The following is a 20,373-nucleotide window of genomic DNA, read 5'->3' as shown; positions in this document are numbered from 1 at the left end:
GTGCGCTGTGACAGTAGACACAGAATTGTGACCCACTGTGTGCTGTAACCGTAGATGCAGAATTGTGACCCACTGTGTGCTGTGACAGCAGACACAGAATTGTGACCCACTGTGCGCTGTGACCATAGAGGCAGAATTGTGACCCACTGTGCGCTGTGACAGCAGACACAGAATTGTGACCCACTGTGTGCTGTGACAGTAGACACAAAATTGTGACCCACTGTGTGCTGTGACAGTAGACACAAAATTGTGACCCACTGTGCGCTGTGACAGTAGACACAGAATTGTGACCCACTGTGTGCTGTAACCGTAGATGCAGAATTGTGACCCACTGTGCGCTGTGACAGCAGACACAGAATTGTGACCCACTGTGCGCTGTGACAGTAGACACAAAATTGTGACCCACTGTGTGCTGTGACAGTAGACACAGAATTGTGACCCATTGTGTGCTGTAACCGTAGATGCAGAATTGTGACCTACTGTGTGCTGTGACCGTAGAGGCAGAATTGTGAACCTGCTGTTTCCCAGTCCGTGCTTTGACTAATTCCCAATTATTTGGGATTTGAAATGGAAAGCAAAGAGGAGTTTAGAAAAGGCAGGACTCTTCACAGTCCGAAATAAATAATGACCGTGTCAGCCTAATTCCTAATCTGTGAAAGCCAATTCAATAAGTAATTACTAAACTGCCTTGTTTTCCTACTAAAAAGCTATTTTTCTCTCTTTATACACACATAGGTGAACGCAAACTTCTAAATGTCTTCCTTTAAAAACTCATAAGTCTTAAGGCTTGAGCTTGAATATTCATGAAGTCTACACTTAGGAAGAAGAAGCTGATTATGGAGGACATGGCGGGAGTTATTCAGGTACGGCTGACCTAGCCTCTTCACATGGGATCAGAAGCATCTTCGAGGTACATGCTCTCACAAATACCACATGTTCCGTCTATGTTACAAATAAGCTCCATGGCTCTTATAGATTAACTGAAAGCAGTCAAGCAGTAACAACACCAGGAGACTCCCGCAATTCTGCTAGAGTTTAAGAAGTTCCAGTGCTTTCTCCTGTATGTGAACAAATCAGAGGCATGCTCCAAAAAGGCTGTAATTGGGTGCCAGGATGGATGCAGTCAAATGCCAGAACAGTTGACCAGAAGCTATCATACGAGGTGCCTGGACAGCCACTGGAAGTTAGCATTAAGTGCACTCCCAACAGAACTTGTAGCCATGTGTGTAACTGTCAGTTATAGGCTTATTATTCGTCAGGTCTCAAAGTAAAGTCATAACAGAGTTTATATATCAGCAAATTAAATTTAACTCGGAAAGGTTAAATGACAATTATCCTATCACTCCCGGCATACTTCTTTGGGGATATTTATTTCTTATCACTGAAAACCTGCCATTTGAATATCCCAACTAATTCATCTTTATGTAGCATCGTCTGTTGGAAGCAACATGAAGATATTGGCAGGAATAGTTAGTACCAACTTTTTACTTAGGGATCATTTTCAAGTTGTTGGTCTCAAAATATGAACACTTTACTTATATTTTAGTATGAATTTAATCCTATTAATTATTATCTTATATAAATTATTTGTCTTATAAAACCTGAAATTTGAAATTGACATATCAAAGTCACAACATTTAACTCTACCTCTAACTCTGGGCTTTCTTGAGCAATGCCAATGGAAACAGCTTATAAACTCCCTGCTGTGCTAGCTGACTCAGTGAGTCAAACTATCTGGAAGCTACACTCTAATTTAGAATCAGATTAAAATGGGACCAAAGCCAAGGAAGTAGAAAATAATTAATTTATTCTTTTCAATTGCAAAAAATTTAATAAATGTAGTATTCTAGTGAACTCAAAACTAATTTATTCTATTTGCTCATTGGAAGTACATTGGAAGTCTAAAAATATAATCCTAATTAACATGAGTTTCTTGGTGTCTGAAAAGCAACTATTTCTAAATATAAATAAGGATCACATTGTATCATCCACAGAGAATTTTGCAGGTATGGAAATAAAACCAACTCAAAGTAAAAGCATTTTGAAAGGATAAAGAAAATTCAAATGAAAAAAGTCACATTTTTGAGACCTTTGCTAATAACAAACCGTTCTGAATATCCATGTATAGTGCAGGATTTATTATATATGGCAATGTAGCTTGGCTGTTCAGTGAAGAAAATTAATAGGGCTTTAAAGCAACATTTAGATACAAAATAAGGAGGTGGGATGGGAGCGCAAGGTTGAGCTGAAATTCCATCTGCCAAATCCACGTTTATTGGTTTTGTTTGCTTTTTTTCTGTTTGCTCTGGTTTATGCTTGGTATGCTGGTTTATGTTTGTAAAACAACACTGCTTATGACAGGGATGGATAGAAATCCTAGCTGAGGCATTTGGGTAGGAATTCAAGTACACACAGATGTGTGTTTGGTTTGTTTGAAGTACAGCATCTATCTGGCCCGGCTATATGCTCATGCCGAGGATTTTTCTCTTCCCAGTTTCTATTCTGCAGGAAGAATTTTGTGGTCTCTATACTCTTCGGGGCTTCATTTACCCTTTCTGTATTTCTATCTAATTTACAACGTCTTTCTTCCTTCCTTGCGGTTGTGCAGTGAAAATAGTTGGTTTTTGTACTCAAAGCCTCCTTAACCTCTGTCTGTGGATCTGCACACAGAAGGATGTGTGGGTAACTGGGAGAAGGGGTAACTGGGAAAAGAAGTCCCCTCCAAAGTTGACTTCGAGTGGCTTGGAGAATCAAGCCTGCATTTTATACCACACAAAGCTCATCTAAGGGCATAACCCGGCATCAGTACCTCCTGCCTCCAGGAACCATTGTCTCTTTCCTCTCCAAGGGGACTTTGTTGGAAGTGCTACTCCTAGATGCTACTGAGAAATGAGGTACTGCATGAAGGCAGCAACTGAATGACAGGTCATTGGTAACTTGAATAAAGTCTCTGAGGATATCTCTGCTAAGACTGAGTGCTGAGCTGGGCTTTATAGAGGGGAGACTGGATGATCATTCCGGATGTAGAGTGGTGAAGACCAGATCTAACATGCTGAACCAAGAGAAAACTCAGATGTGTTTCTGTTTCCCAAACATCCAGACATATTTTGTTTGCTAACTTCTAAAAACCTCAGGTGTCCTGCTGTAACTTCAAATCAGCCTCTCCCCCAATCCTGTTGCACATTTGTTTTCTAGTGAAGCTCCAAGGCTTTTGGTCCTTACAAACGGAATAGACTTGACTGTAAGAATAATAATGTGTGCTCATGCCCCTTCAGGGCAGTGGTGGCACAAACCTTTAATTCCAGCACTCGGGAGGCAGAGAGAGGCAGGTGAATTTCTCTGAGTTTAAGGCCAGCCTACAGAATGGGTTCCAGGACAGCCAGAGATGTTGCACAGAACAACCCTGTCTCAGGGGGAAATTTTCTGTTGGTCAATGATTAAATACAGTATTTCTCCAACACAGTGGTTTTTAAATTTCAGTGTATCCTAGAATCACTGGGGAAGTTTGTTTAAAAATTCAGATATGGAGGGTCCAGTTCTAATGTCAGAATCAATATTTCCTAGGGTGGAAACAAACAGCCTGTATTGTTCTGACCTGGGTATCCATGAGAGCTACTTTAAGGACCCAATTCAACTCTTTTAAGTTTTACCTTGGGGGTCAGTCATGACTACAAGGAATGCCTGTTACAGTAACTTTCCTTTTGATTCTCTCAAATTTAAGAGCTAGATCGTATCAAACAGGAAGCCTTCCTATTAAATCTTGCATTGAATTTCTTTAGGCCATATTAGTGAGAACCTCAGGTAGTGACTTCTGTTGAAAGGTGAAATTTGAATGACCCAGAAGAATAGCAGTTCACTAAGCTTTGCTGGCATGCAACAGCCCTACACTTTCATCACAATTAATAATAAAAAGATGGGGGACACAGGGAATAATGAGTAAGTAAATAATACACAGAGAACATGGGAAATGTTTCCTTTGTAGCTGTGTTACTAGAAAACAAAGAATCCCAATTTCTAAATCTGTATCACTTTGTGGTTAGCATCATACAAAATTTTCTTGAAAATTTTAGTGAAAAAAGTATAGTTGATTTTTTTTTACTCTTTATAGGGGTTTGCCACCAAGCCATCAAAGAAATATATGGAGATTTATTCTTATTTATGAATGCCTAGCCTTAGCTTGGCTTATTTCTAGCCAGTTTTTCTCAGTTATCCCATCTATCTTTTGCTTCTGGGCTTTTACCTTTCTCTATTTTATATACCTTTCTTCTTTTCTTACTCCATGTCTAACTGTGTGGCTATGTAGCTGGCCCCTGGTATCCTCCTCACCTCCTTTTTTTTAATTGCTCCTCCCTCTTTTCTGTCTTTCTCTTATTTATTCTCTCTGTATGTTGGCCCTGCCTATTTCTCTCTCCTGCCTAGCTATTGGTTGTTCAGTTCTTTATTAGATCAATCAGGTATTTTAGATAGTCAACACAGCTTCACAGAGATAAACAAATGCAACCTAAAAGAATGCAATACATCTTTGCACCATTAAACAAATATTCCACTGCATAAATGAATGGGACACATCTTAAAATAATATTCCACAACAGAAAAGATTGCTTATGGATGTGGGGCTCTTTCTCTTGCAGTTTGCAGGACTATTTTGGACATTTTGTTAGAGCTGGCATCTGTATTTGCTATGGGTTGCCAAATTCTAGTCTATCCCCTATTTTGATTAGATATTCTTGGTAGTGGGAATAGGAAGGAGCAAGGATTTATTCAGATCACGGAGTTCAGACTCTTCAGCGGGTCACAGAGCAACTTTCCAGGAAGCTCCAAGCTAGGGAACTATCCAGAGAGGTGACCGATAAGAGTTAGGGAAAGAGGATGGCTGTTTGGAGCAGACGGGTCAGGATGAGCTCCGTGGAGAGAAGGGCACAGCCTGGTTTGATTGTGGTGGTGGAGAGAAAAAGACATTCTAAGCAGAGGGGAGCAGGCTCGTCCTGGTGTTTTTTGTTACATTATTGTTAACTTCTGACGAGCACCCTCCCTTTCTCATCTTCCGTGGTTGTCCCTAAGGAAACTGTGCTGGCCATCATTCAGGGACTGTTTACCTCAGCACTTCATGCAGAATCAACAGCCCTGAAGCCTACAGGCTCAATGTTAGCAGCTGTATAAATGCTTAGGGTCTTAGGGCTCCAAGTGCTTCTGACACACCTTAGCTTTGCCAATGGGGGCTTTATGTTTACTTAGACAGAAAATGAAAAAATAATAGCGTTCAACATAAGGTTGAGGTAAGAATTAAATAGGTTAATGAAAACATTTAAAACTATGTTCATAGCATTTTGCAATATGTATTATTAATTATAGTTAGGTAAGGTGATAGATATGTTGATTAGTGTATTGAAACATTATACCATATAGACATCATTCATCAAAATATCACATTGTAGCCTAGGAATATATAAAAATACAATTTTAAAGAAAACCAAAAGAATTGCATAAGCTATTTCATATCAATAAATTATAGCTTTTGTAAATATGATCATCAGTGAGATGAAGCAAAACTCCACAATTCCCTAAGAGTTAAGTGTATCTAGTTTTCCATCCTAAACCAAGGGCAATCACTGAGGCTCCTGAGTTGGCATTTACCTCTATGGAGGCTCTGTGTCCACGAGGGAACCTTTGAGGAGAAGGTTTCTTCATATAGAGTGGCAAATGACTTTCCTTTGTGACTGGACATCACACACCTATGGGACAGTTTATGAAAGCAACGTGTTTGGCTCCCATGGAAACTAAGGTTGATCCCCAGAATATAAAACAAAACAAAACAAAACCCCCAGATGTGGTGGTGTTGCATCTGTAAGCCCAGTGCTGGGGAGCTAGAGGCCAGAGAATCACTGGCCCTCTTTGGACATCCACCCTAACCTAGTTAGAGAGCTCCAGGTCAAGGAGAGACTGCTGTGAGGCAGAAGCATTATACAGCTGATGGATCACTAGGCAAACTAACTGGAGTAGTGGGGCACCCAATTTGCAGAGCTTTGGAAACACCTGCCTTTTGGATAGTCAAGTCACTGTGAATTCTGTAGAAATCTTATGAAGTCATGGCTCTTCTCCCTTCTGTAATGGGATTCTTCCCAAAATATCCCAGCAGTGTATAAATCATTCCTTGAAACAACTTAAGTCTTAAGGTATTTGGATGACCTTTTCCACACTGCAGGCCCTGGTGTGAAAGCATTCACTCAGACAAACCTTTGTTCTCATAGTCAAATCTACATAAAGCTGGACCCTTACAGTTATCCTTATTGACAGGACTCATTGACAAGAAAGGAGCCCTGAGCAGGAGGCACTCAGCAGGAGAAATGGTATGTTTGTGCTTACTAACAAACAGGTCTGAGTGGCCCTGAATTCTCTTACAGTCAACTGAAGAGAGTATAACCTACTGGCCTTTGATCTACCCTAACAAGCTATTACTATTCTGTACTTACTTCACTTTTCACTTGACACAGGTCTTAGTCTAGGAAATTAACTGTTTGTACCCTTTACCCCTAAAATATACAGGAAAAAAGCTTGGGTCGCTAAACCAGTCCCAGAGAAAGTAATTCCTTCTCACCTGGGTGCCCCGGGATACAGCACCCTGATGCTTATCCCAGGGGAAGGATGGCAAGCTTTATCCTAATCCTCCCAGTGTCTGCTGGGGAACTTCACAGCCTCGCCCCTTCTGAGACATAAGGTGCCTACCTTGTCAATCTTTTATCCATCCTGTTAGCCCTGAGAAATGCATGCTTGGTACCACTGTTATTTAGGAGAAAATTGTTAACTATGTCTGTGTGGGCATACAAACTAGGAACCTTGTGGGATGGGTAGAACAGCTAGGAATATCAAGAGAAACATTAAAAAAAATCGAAAGGGGGACATCAAGACATTAGACAGAGAAGCACAGAAAGAATAAATGGGACATGATAAAAAGACTTACATGAGCTAATTCATTTCATTTACCCTCAGACCTTATTAATCAGGTTTCGCCTGCGATAGTCATTCTTCTGAATCCTGAGAGGTTTAGTGGGGCTTGACCCCAACCTTAAACTTGATGAGAGACCTTGTCTCAGAAACACAAGATGGATGGGTCTGAGACATGTTCCCCCCACCACACACACATCTGCACTCACATGTATACCTACCTGTATACACACACACACACACACACATGTACATGCACATCCACATCTATACTCACATGTATACCTGTATACACACACACATGTATATACACACTGACATCTGCATTCACATGCATATCTGTATACACACATTCTCTCTCTCTCTCTCTCTCTCTCTCTCTCTCTCTCTCACACACACACACACACACACACACTACTCACACACACACACATGTACACAAAGTCATGGGCAATCTATAAGGTGCAACATCCACATCACAAGTACCAGAACTCAAATTCTCCACCTAGGAATAGACAAACAAGGTGAGTGATGTGGTAAAAGCTGACTGTAGAGTCAAAGATGCCTGTTCTGTTTGACCTAGAACACTGAGAAATGTGGGACAAATTTCTTCATTTTCCTGAGTCTCTCACCTGTTGATAAAGCTTGTTTGCCTACTGGGACTATTGGAGGAGGGCAAGAAGAATTTTGCTGATAACTCTGGACTCCCTATATCCATAATTATCTATGTCTCTATCAGGAGGGAAAACAAGTAGGTATAGGGACTTCCTTGTGGAATACTTCCTGGGTGGACAGTAACTCTGCAGGATGAGAGTTCTGAGTCATGATCAGGAATTTTCATCCTAAGCGTTCAGACAAAATGAGTCAGAAGAATCCAAGAGAAAGTTCATATACATACATACATATACACACATATGTACATATATATACACATATGTACATACATACACACACATATACATATATACAAATATATATGTGTGTATATATATATACATTTTTATATATATATATATATATATATATATATATATATATATATATATATATATATATATATATATGACGCTGCGTTGAATTTTAACAGAAACAGGCAAAGAAGTCATAACTTTAGAAAAATCTCATGGTAAGAAAATAATTTTAACAAATTTTAATCAAGATAACCTCATTCCCTAATAGGTGCCCAGTATGTGTTGAGAGAGGATGACTTTAAAATTTCTATGCAGAACTCCATGGTTTGGTAGAGGGTGATTGATATCTGGATTCTTCACAAGCCCAAGAGTTTGTCGTTCTGCCTACTAAATTATCAGGAATATTTATTGAACACTGGGGCCACCCAGTGATCTGTGAAGTTTAAATTACACACTAAAGAGAGAAACTTACACCCAGGGGCACCCACAGAGACAAAGGCTCTCTGTATATCAGGGCTGAGTTGAGAGGCATATGTGGGTTACACATCTCAATTGATTTCTTAGAGAAAACCACTCTGAAAGAAAAAAACCTTCATTCACTACCTGGAAACTCAGCAGCACATTTTGCTTCTTTTATTGAAAAAGGAAAGTGTTGCCTTCAACCTTATCTTAGGGTCAGAGTTCAGTGCTCAAGAACGTGATCACTAAAGCATATCAGAGTCATCATCATTTGAGAATAAATTAGCATTTTCTTATCCACTGCTCATATGGACAGAGGTTTGAATGTGCCTGTAGGGAGGAGGGAGGAGGAGGGAAAGATGGGCCTGAAATGGAAAATCAAAGAGGAGCGTGTGTCTACATGCGCTGAGTGGGAGGAAGGTGGAAGTCCAGTCTGGAACATTTTTATCTTGGACATTCAAAATGATCAGTCCTAACTGGACTGAACCTGCCAAATAATCTGTGAAAAAAATTGTTTTGTATTGTTTTTCAAGATAGGGTTTCTCCGTGTAACAGCTCTAGCTATCCTGGAGCTAGGAATGATTGGAGAAGAGACCTGGAATTTATTAGCACTACTTAGGGGTCACTCTGTTAAGCATTTTATCACTGTGACAAACACCTGACATAGGCGCTTGGAAAAAGAAAGGATCTATTTTTGATCACAGGTTTTAGAGGTTCTTGCCTACTATCTGAGCTCTGTTGTTTTAGGCCATGATGGGGCTGAGCACCATAGCAGGAAAGGTTGGGAGGAATGAAGTTGTTCAAGAGATACTCAAAATGAGAACACACTCAGTGAATGACTTCCTCCAGCAAGGCCCACTCCTAGAGTTTCTACACCCTCCCAAGATAACCGTATCTATAGGGGGAACTCAAAACAAGAGGATTTGAAGAAAGGACAGTTACTAACCAAATCTTAATATCTATCATGTGCCAACCACAGAAGAATTGAAAATTCTTATTCTCTGCTGTTCATTGGTCTATCCAAAGAAAACAGAGGCATGGAAACAAATGTCATAACCTCAGCATGGAAAAGATTTAATACTACAGGATATACTGGCAACAAAGTTCCCTGACTTTCAGGAACCCCTATTGTCATTGTCATAATCATCATCATCACCACCACCCAATAATAATGATAAGGACTCCATGTTCATGAGCCTGGTATATTTCTATATGTCTCGACCTCCTTATAGCACATTTATGGGATAAGCATTAGGCTATCTCAACTTAAAGAAATGCAGGAAGTTTCAAGAAACTTGTAATTTCCACTCAAGGTTTAAAAGGAGAGAAGTGTGATAAGATGTGTGATAAGGAAGTGTGACACAAACATCTAGGACAGGAGCTTGGAGTCTTTGAATGTGTGTGTTAATCAGAGGAACTGTGGAGGTCAGGAAGAGGAGACACTTCAAGAGAAAGACAATGGAAGATAACTGGCGAGAAGAGGGAGTGGAGGATGGGGTGGGGTGGGTATGGAAGAACAGGTAGAAAAGAGAATGTGGGAAGGAATAACTAACACTGAAGAACTTTGGAAATGTCATATGAATATCTACTACTATAGAATCTCCATACAATACACACGGACATGCATACCAAGAAAGAATTTAAGTGAACTTACAGTAAAATGGAGGACAGCCCCCTCAGACACCATAGCCTAAAGGCCAATGGTAGAATGGTAGCAGTAGCATCTCTCTTTGGAGTTGTTGGTATGGGGTTTTATAGACACTCAAAGAGTTCTTTGTTATCCTCCAGAACTTCATACTAGTATCCTATTTCTGAAGACATCCCCTACCAAGTCATAAAACATGAAGTATCAAGCTGGTATCAGCCTGGAAACTTCATCCCCACTAGCCAGCTTTCATTGTGTTGGAAAGCCAAAGACGAAAACAAACATTTGTCTTATCTCTCTGGGAACCCTGCAAGCTACAACAGCAACCTACCTGGTAGAGATGCCAATTGGTACGATCGTGGCAGGAATGTAATGGGGGTCACAGTCACTTTCTGATTAGATTTAGGTCCTTTTCCAGAAGATGGACCACATACCTTGGACTATGATCTTGGCCAGTTATTTGTTGCTAGTAGGTCATGGGTCCTTTGGGGGAACCTACATTATTCTGCCAAATAAACTTGATTAAATAAACTCCTAATGACTTATTGTCTGATCTATATATTAGTGCATCTCAAATCTCATTAGAGATGTTTCGTTTAATAGCAGATGGAGATTAACATGGAGACCCACAACTGGTCAATATATGAAAAAAAAAGGCTGTATATTGCGAGGTTTAAATGATTCATCTCTATGCCAACCCTTCTCCAAAGGCTCAAGGATAATCACTGAAGAGGAAGTAGCAAGAGTCTAAGAGCTAGAGGTGGTAGATGATGACAAGGAGACAGTGTGTTAGGGACACTGCAAAGAAGTTTATCATATGAACTCATAGCACAAGACCAAACCAGGCACAAATCCCATCATGGAGTGGGGAGGTGTTCATGAAATCCCAACCCCGGTGCTCATATGGACCTTACACCTATTCACATAATGGTAGCATTAAGTGGACTTAGTGAGTTAAAAATTATCTAAATTACAAAAGATGAATACATGAAGTTAGGAGGGAATGATAAAGGAATTAGAGCAAGGGAATGGGGGATTAACTTGATTAAAAAATCCATGAAATAATTAATAATCTTAACTGTTATGACATGTGACCTAAATGGTTTTTGTTTGTTTGTTTGTTTGTTTTTAATCACTGTCTTTGAATCTGGAAACTCAAGACTTAACTCCCAGGGCTGACACAGGAGGAAATGGATACCATCAAATGAGGTTTCCTGCTGCCTCCCAGCACAGCCTGCCTGCTACAGGCTTTCCTGTTACCATGGCTCTACCATGCAGCTCCCTCCTGGAGATGAAAGCAGGAGGTACTCCCTTGGTCTTTAATTAGGAGCCTGGCAAACAATTAATTAAAAACCCCAAGGTTTCCTGGAAGTTATAGAAGATATGCTTTGTATATATTTCATTTCAATCTCCAGACTAATCATTTTATGTCCCTTACCTCCTCTATATCCGTTCTTCCATAAAGTCATCTATGCATCTGAGAAAAATTTTGATTAGTGAATTCAGGAGAGAAGATGAAATAGGAAAGTATAGACAAAGCAAGAATGCCCCGCGGTGTGATCCCCGTTCTGTGCAGTCATGGGGTATTTTCTATTAATTATTAATACATGATATTTAACATTTTATTTAGTTATATTTGTGAGGATCTGAATTTTCATATACTAATTAAATCTTGAAAATACAAAATAAGTTCTATGCAAGGCAGCCTGATAGAGATCTTGTAGGAACAATGTCACTGGCTTTAAAGAAAAACCATGCCAAGTGCAGTGACTCATATCTGTAAGTCCAGCATTCCAGAGTTGAGGCAGGAGGATTCCCATGAAGTATGATAGTAATGACAGCATTGACTAAGATAATTAACTTGCAATAAGAAATTAGCAATGCTCTCTTCTAGTAGACTAAAATGTATGCAAAGATAAACTGAAAAATATTAAGCTGTAAAGATGTATTTCTTATCCCCACTACCTGGAAGATTTACCTATGAAGAGTTTCAGTGCTGTAAATGCCCTTTAACCTTTGGAGATTGAGTCCAGTGTGGTCTGTGGTGATCCTCAGTCACGAGTACACCGAGGAAATTCCATGGGGGTGAGGAAGACTGCAAGAGGCATATTGTACTATCATTACTGAGCCAGCCTTAGGTCCTTTTGGGCAGGCATTTGTTTTATAGGCTGAAGAAGACATGGAGAAAATAGCAAAGGAAGTGCCACGAAAAGCTCCTTAAGATTCGATTAATTTATGACAGGGACTTAAAAATTAGAGAGGCCACACAGGGCTGAGCCCTGACAGAACTTTGATTTGCGTAGAAAAGGATGTGGAATGATTATTAATGCTTTCAAGGCAGACTTAGATAAGGAAGAATGAGAAAAGAAATCTGTTTGGCTACTAGCCAGAGATTGTTCGTGGCTTGAAAATGCCTTTTAGTCTAAGGGATTTAGCTCATAATCCCAAGCAGGACAAAATAAAACCTGACACTGCTCACTCATCGCTAAGATACAAATCATCGCTAATGTACTAGGCCTCTGAACCACCCTGGCTTTTCTGGGGGTTTAGGATGGATTAGGTTGGAGATTCACATAATCTAATGATTTCCCAATCATACCACAGATGAATTAAGTCAGAATGTCTGACAATAGAATCCAGGAACAGTCGTTTTTGTTTTTTTTTTAACAGATTCAAAGACAACTTTCAGGAATACATACATCACATCACTGTCCCTCAACTTTGACCCAACCTCCAACCATAAATTTATCTGCCCTGATTAGTTGAAATTACAAGCTTCACTCTGCTCTACCTCCCGCGCTTTCGGCAGGGACCAAACATTTTCTCAACCATGCTGCCATGGCACGTCTGTTTTCTCCTGAGGGTCTGACCCAAATCTATGAACTCACTTTTAACTTTGAAGCTGACATTTTCTTACTAAGAAATCGCTAATAAATTCCCCTCTACTAGAGTTCTGCACCCAAAGTATAGGAAACAGCTTGGAGAACCCAGAACCCAGGTCTATTGTATTAGAATCTGCCTTTCACAAGCTCCTTGGGGGGCTGCTTTCAGTTTCAGGTTTGAAATGCAATATTCTGAAGTCCTACTCCTTAAAACATTCCTGGAAGGACAGTCTCAGGGACAGAGAACCTATGCTTTAGCATCTCCTTACAATGCCAGCCTCCCACCGCCTACGTGCCAACAGTCTTGGTCACCCATCTAACGTCTACTGTGTGTGAGGCAGTGATACAAGTTTATTTCCTTATGATGTGTGCAACTACTAAACCCATTTCCCAAGTGAAGAAACTGAGGTGGAAGAGCTCAGCAGGACATCTGTGATGCCAAACTGTAACTACAACCCATCCACAATGTAGTCTCTGAAGAGTCCAAGATACGAATAGAGAAATGTAGACTCCAAAAATAAGAAGGTAGAAATAAAGAAAGATAAAGTTGTAAGCCCAGGATAATGAAAACAGGCTGTGAGCAGCTTTCTCAGAAACTTAAGAACTAACTATGAACAGTGGGTTACTTTGCTTTACAACCCATAGCTCTGTCTGCAAGGCTGAAGCGGCCCTCTGTAAACTAAGGGTCAGCTTTTAGATAACCCCCGGCCACTCATGACCAGCCATTGATGTGAGCTGACTTTTAAATGATGGGACATTCCTGGCTTTTTGGCTGTGCATTTTCCCATACCCTTCCCTGCTATGTGAAACTGGCAGCAACAGGGGACTGTAGAGCTTTGGTAAACACCCTCAGAAAGTGCCAGAGAGAAGCAAACATTTAAATAAAAACACTAGTTTAACTAAAAATCTCTGTTAATGGAAGTCGCAAAGAAGAAAAGTTTGTATCTGAGTTTTACCTTGTGATTGTAAAAATTTCTTTGTTCATGCCTAATGCTTATTGCTTCTTGCTATGAAAAGAAGGAGTTCAGAAACTGTCCTTTGCCATAGCCTTTCAAGTCCATCTCTAGCTGTGGTCTCAGCTAGCTGATAAGCTTTTTGTGCCCTATGGATATTTATTTATTTATTATTTTAATAAAGTTTGCTTCTGGTCTAATTGACTTTGGTGTCGGTTTCCCTCTTTACGCAACCCCTGTGTTAAATGCTCACAGTCCTCAGATTTTTGAAATGAAAGAACTTGTAGAGGGGGTGAGAAGCAGGGGGTTTTGAGGCCCTGCTGACCAGTGGTTGGAACACAGGATGAGTTTGCCCTTTAGGCCTCATACAATTGCAAATGCCTGGCACCTCTCCCACAGTTACTGGTTTCAAATTCCTATGCATAAGGACAGTAATCTGTACTTCACTGAGCTTCCAGGTGAACCAAGGGCACAAGCATTTGAGAACAACAGGCTTCTTTGAAAAAAAAAAATCCCCACCTCTTAGCATCCTTTGATTAACCCAAGCATATACAAGAACATGTTCCAGGCATGTAACTAAACACAAGAATAAGCAGGAAGCTGGAAGAAGTCTAAAAATTGAATCTTTACCTCTTCAGGTCTCTGGCTGCACAACTGTGAAACGGATTATCTAGGTCTGAAGAGTTAGAGGCAAAAAGACAACACTGAGACTTTGAAATTATTATCATTGCAACATCTACCATGTAAACAATTAATTGAATCTCTGGAAATTGGAGTCAAATTTAAAACTGCTCCAAAAACTGTTATATTACAAGCTGTGATTCTCAAACCCTCAGCCAAGGTAAGAAAAAGTCTTAAAATGCAAAGTAAATTTTGTTGCATGCAGACTACACCGTCAGGTAGTGGCTGAAGTAATTTCTGCTTGTCAGGGTGCCCCAGCTCAACTAAACTAATCTGGTTTCCAAGGTGATAGGGGACTTAGATGACACCACACTAAATTTTGGCTTCCAAGAGGGTATTTTTTAATACCACTTTTTCCACTTTATAACTATTGAACAAAGGCATTATGCTAAGCCCTGATGAGTCAGAAGCTAAAAGAAAAAGAGACTCTTCAACCATTTACCTGCATTTTTCCAATATTTAGTCTATATTACTATTAAAACTTTGGGTCAGTTCCTTCAATTCTTTTTTTCCCCCAAGACAGGATTTCTCTGTAGTTTTGGAGCCTTCCTGGAACTCACTTTGTAATTCAGGCTGGCCTTAAATCATAGAGATTTGCCTGTCTCTGCCTCGTGAGTACTGGGATTAAAGGTGTGCGCTACCCCCGCCCTGCTCAACACTGTCTTCAATGTGGATCAGAACAGAGGCTGCTTTTCGGTTCCACTGTCTTTCCTGGCTGTACCAACCCCACTTATCTGACTCATCTACTTTGGCTATTTCACAAAATAAATGTAGAGTTCCTGGAAGAGATTAGCATTCTCTTCTCCCAAAGATCAGATAGATAATCCTCTAAATTCCTTCTGATTCAATATATTTATTCGCAATTCTGCCCTTAAGCAGAGCTATTATATTAACTTTGTGGAAATGTTCAGAGGGTGAATGGCACAGATGTAAAACTCCATATGCAGGTGCCATCATTGTAGCCTAAGACATTGAAAGTAGTAGCCAGCATGTTCAGAGTACTGAAGAGATCTTCAACAGGTGACATGACTCCTTCATCCTTTGCATCTGTGGCGATGCTGACCCTGCCTGATAAAGTGACACCACAGATGAAAGAATGAGGAAACCCAGACAAACATGGCTGTGATTTTCTAGGGGGAAGCAGGACGTCCTCAGTGTCTGACAAGTTTTCTATGCACAGCTGAACACTTCCTTTCTCCATTGAGCTGGTGCGGCAGCAGAGAAAGTCACACCTTGCTTGTAAAGTGCCACCTCCATGATCATGAGTGTCTGGGAGACAATCGTGTCTGGGGACCATGGCTAGCATTTTTACTAATCTTGTTTTTGCTAGAATTTCCTTTCCTTACTGCAGCAGGGGTAAAATATTAGGAACCAGGACTAGGGGTTCACTCCAAACCGCAGACTAAGACAGAACATCACAGCTATGGATTAGCTCATCTGGAAGCTTAGCTAAGTCTGGGAAACTTAGTCTACTATGTTCAGCTTAGACTTGGCTACTCTGTGTCCTGCATAACACCCAGGCACATAAATCACCACCCAAAATAAATACAAAGAAAGATAAATCTTATATTTCCAGTGTTTGTACTTGTTCAAGGATTATTGACACAGTTGCTCTGGTTTTTTTCCATGCAGTTATGCTTATTACCAGTTTAAACACAGTGATTAAGCTCTATATGTTAATTAAGTGTATTCAACTAAGTCGAGTACACACAGCAGCTCTGAGGTTGTAATTAAGCTTCAGAAGGAATCCCACAGGAATAATGTTCCAAATAAGACATCGATAATGATAGTTAGCAAGGTGTTATTACTTGAAGAGGTCTTCCAGACATAGGTTAGTAGGACATATTGTAATGGTCTGCCCCACCATCATCTGGGTATCCTGCCCCTTTAAGAGACAAGCCTTGCCTACTCTCCCCCTTGTGCTGTGGCAAGTGGATCTTCCTCCAGCCTCTCTCTCCTCATCCCTCTTTTGAAGAAGTGGCTGCTGCCTCCTTTGTCTCCACCCAGTCTGTCTGTCTGTCTGTCTCTCCCTCTCACCCTTCTAAACAAACTCTATACCCACATTCTCTGCGTGGCGTGTCTTCCCCCCTCCCCCCCTTTGCCCCCGCCTGGGACCCGCTGCCCTTCATGGCCCACTGATGGTCCTTAGGGAACTGCGCCGCCTCTTTTTAAACCATAACATATATGTATTCCTAGAAAGTATACCAATCAAATCATGACATATCATATCTGAACGTATTTTCTTTTCCAAGATCTAAAGAACTGCTTATGCAGGACTATGTATATCCCTTTCCTCACTTTCTTGTCAACCTAACACCCAGACAGATGAGAGAAAGTTCACATCCCACAGTCTCCCACATGTTCCATAGTGAGAACTGGTTCAAATGGCTAGGAAAGAAAGCAGGCCAAGAGCATCCACCACCTACCTGGCTGACACAGGCGTGGGCAGGGCGTCCACTCACTAAAGGCAGTCACGAGGCAGTCTTTCTTGCATGGGAGGAAACACGGTCTTACAGTTTCGGGCCTTGTAGACTCTGGGCATCTGTCAAGGCAAAGAGACTATGTCAGTCTTTCAGAGAATAGATCTGGATTGACTTAGAACTGTAGGATAGAAGAAAGACTCAGGGAATGATGACCCCTGCACAGGAGGTCATGGCCAGAGGCAAAGCAAGCCAACTCCAGCTCACTTGATTCTGACACCAAAGTACTATTCACTACAGCAAGGAAAAAAGATGCTGTTCTTAAAATTAAGAAAATGTCAACTGTCATACCACCGGGGTCAGTTCAAGTAATATTTGATTTTGTCCAGAATAAACAAGTCAAAAACAGTTTTTTCAGGTAACATATCAAATTACTGATTGCTACAGAAGGTGAAGAAGATATAGAGCAAGGTATACAAGAAGGAAAAGTTAGTAGAGTTCAGTGAGAATATTGTGTATCTCTGGTCATTAAACATGTTGGAATATTTAAATCGTCGTTCTATTTTTCATGGAGCACACAGGCTGATGAGACAAGGAACACATGCTACTGCAAGCCACAGATAACAAACATGTGAGCTAGCATGAAACATAGGAAAGCATGAGAGCTGTTATTCCGTTAATTAAGTTAATGCGTACAACTGGGAATGGTCTTTGAGAACCAACCATTTGGAAGAAACAAAATTCTTGTAAACAACCAAAAATAAAGTTATCTTTTTTAAGCTTGCTTTTTTGCTTCTGAATATTGAGAGCTGAGAGACACATTTGCCTTCTACAATAGAAATGAAGCAACATGGGAGCCAAGGAGACACTTCATTATGCATGTGTGGGATTTCGATCTATAAGTTCCCATAAAGCCCAGCCATGTCACGTAGATTAAAGAAGGGATCGGCGTGTCAGAGACATGTGTGGTTAAGTGCCTTGCCAGTATTCTTGCACTTATTTCTGACCTTGGTTCAGAGGAATGCTCAACTGAAGGACCTCGACAATAGTCAACCCCAAACTACAGGGAAACCGAACACCTGAAAACTATGGCAGTAGCAAAAATATCACAACACTAGCCTTACAATTATCAGACTTTCAGAAGGAGAAAATGAAAAACAAAAGAGATAAGATTAATGGGGAGATAATGGGCCAGACCGTCCCAGAACTTTACAATACCATGGGATCATATTCAGAGTGCAAATTTCCCAGGTGTGACAAAAAGACCAGCATACAAACACGAGGATTCTTCAAATGTAAAGACTCATGTTAGGAACTAATAATGTTAAAACAAAGTAAGGAAAAAAGAGATATCTTCTAAGAAGGAAGAGAACTCTGCTCACATTGGACCTCAACTGATAGAACTAGTAGCACAAAAATCATTTAATAATTAAAAAAAAAACTTTAGAAGCAGTGCGAAGAGAAGAGACAGTCGTGTTTGGGGAAGGAGTGCTCTACAATGCTGGTTTGGCTACAGCAAGACATGGATGCAGTGGGTGTGTTTCAGCATCAAAAGTGAAGAAGGCAAATGGGGGTCCAAGGCATTTATGTAATATAGCAAGGGTTCAGAGAGTCTAAATAAAACAGGGAGGAGGATGTTGTGTGTGATGGCGAGTCTTGACTGTCGACTTGATGAGATCTAGAATCACGATGGAAATAAATCTTTGGTCGTGCCGCTGAGGGAGTTTCTAGATTAATTGACATCGGAAGAGCTACCCTGACTATGGGTGGCACCTTTCTGTGTGCTGGGAGTTCAGACTGAATGAAAAGGAGAAAGTGAGTTTGCACATACACTTCCTACTCTCTGCTTTCTGACTGTGGGTGGGACATGAGCAGCGGCCTCTGGCTCTGGCTCCATGCCATGCTGCATGACAAGGTTGAGTCTCCCTCAACTCACGTGTTAAGCCCGTGACCTTCAAAGTGACAGTACCTGAGTGCCGCCTTTAAGGCTGTGAGCAGTGTAGGGGAGCAAAGCCCTCAATAGAGGACCAGCCCCCTGACATGAAAAAGCTTGTCCTCTCTTTTTGATCATCGCCATATGAAGACCCAGAGAGTAGTCCACTAAAATTGGTGAAGAATCCCTTATTGTACCAACAAGACTATTATCTTGAGAGTCTACCCTCCAAGACTGTGAGAAAGAGTGGTTTGTTTGTTTTGGTCACTGCCCTATGGAAATTTTTATTATAGCAGCTCAAACTGACTAAGACACAGGTTCTAAAATTATTAATAAAAAGCATAAATGTAGGTTACTGGCAGAATGCTCCAACAGAAAGGATGTCATGAAGGTTCTGTGAGAGAATCTAAGAGTTATTGTTTTGATGGGCTCTAATCAAGAGATGAGTTGTAAATTCTAAACAAAACATTACTTGAATGATACATAAAACTTCATTTCATTTAAAATTAAGAGGGAAATGTCAGAAGAAGAAGAGGACTGAGAGTGGATGCGTGGGTTTGTTCATGTGGACATGAAGACACAGCACACAGACAGACTGACAAGATATAGTCAGGGGCACAAAAGGAGAAGAGAAAAGCTGGGCATTCTCCAGTTGTTCCTCATATTTCTATTGATGAGCTAGGTACATTCTTACACAGTCAAAAGAAAGACATGAGACACCAGTTGAAAATGAGGTTGTCTTATGGGAAATGGGATGTAGAATAGGGAACGGTTAGGGATTGGCTCCATCTCACCCATGATCCTAGTGTATTGTTCAACTATGTGCAGTATGTAATATTCTGGTAAAATAAATTACAGTGAAAAATGTACATGCATGCAGAAAACAATAAGTGAGTAATGAATAATAAATGAATTCTTATTAGTGCATTGTTATTAACCGTCATTAATTCAAACAAACCGTTATCAAATGGATTTGCTCAGTGAGCAAAGCAATAGGAGAAAGAGGCTCTTGATAAGGATATAGTGTCATTGAAACAACCCACTCCAGGAAGGAAAATTTATATCCTACTTTAGTCAGATAGTAAAAAACACTGAAATCATTCCCAGGACTTTTATTCATACTCTGAGGTCTAATAAAAATAAAGTGAACTGCCATTTATCCCAGCCCCTCTGCTGCCCCTTGGGTCCCAGAGCTGGCAGAGAGTACGGTCTAAACATGGCTGGAATGTTTCCAATAATACCTGCTCTTCTAAGCTCTGGGGAACATATAAGGAGGGCTCAGACACACCTAGGGAAAATTCCTTCGGGGATTCAAAGAATAGTGTCTATGGTACGGAGCTTCAAGTTTTCTGTACAGGGTGCCTGTACTGCAGGGGCTCTGGCCACTCAAACAGCGATCAGTGCTCATCTCTCCTGGGGAAATGGTGGCATCCATCATACTGACTCAGGAAGTATCAGTCATAATGCAGTTTGCTGGGAGTTTGCTGGCCCTCTAAGGTGGACACACTTCCTAAGCTCTGCCCTTAGGGAAAAAGAGCAACACTGGC

At 40.7% G+C, this 20,373-nt stretch overlaps 1 protein-coding gene across 1 annotated transcript in view; it reads right to left on the bottom strand.

Annotated features, from left to right (window-relative positions):
* Thsd7b (thrombospondin type 1 domain containing 7B) overlaps positions 1–20,373 on the bottom strand; it is an 857,540-nt gene that overhangs the window by 344,629 nt on the left and 492,538 nt on the right. The window contains exon 10 of the mRNA XM_075987816.1: positions 16,900–17,015. Coding sequence (XP_075843931.1) covers positions 16,900–17,015 — 116 coding nt within the window. The remainder of the gene's footprint in view (positions 1–16,899; positions 17,016–20,373) is intronic.

Source organism: Microtus pennsylvanicus, chromosome 10 (assembly GCF_037038515.1).
Source record: "Microtus pennsylvanicus isolate mMicPen1 chromosome 10, mMicPen1.hap1, whole genome shotgun sequence".
Classification (NCBI taxonomy): Eukaryota; Metazoa; Chordata; class Mammalia; order Rodentia; family Cricetidae; genus Microtus; species Microtus pennsylvanicus.
The sequence above is the reverse complement of the archived record's forward strand: the minus strand, read 5'-3'. Positions and strand labels throughout refer to the sequence as shown.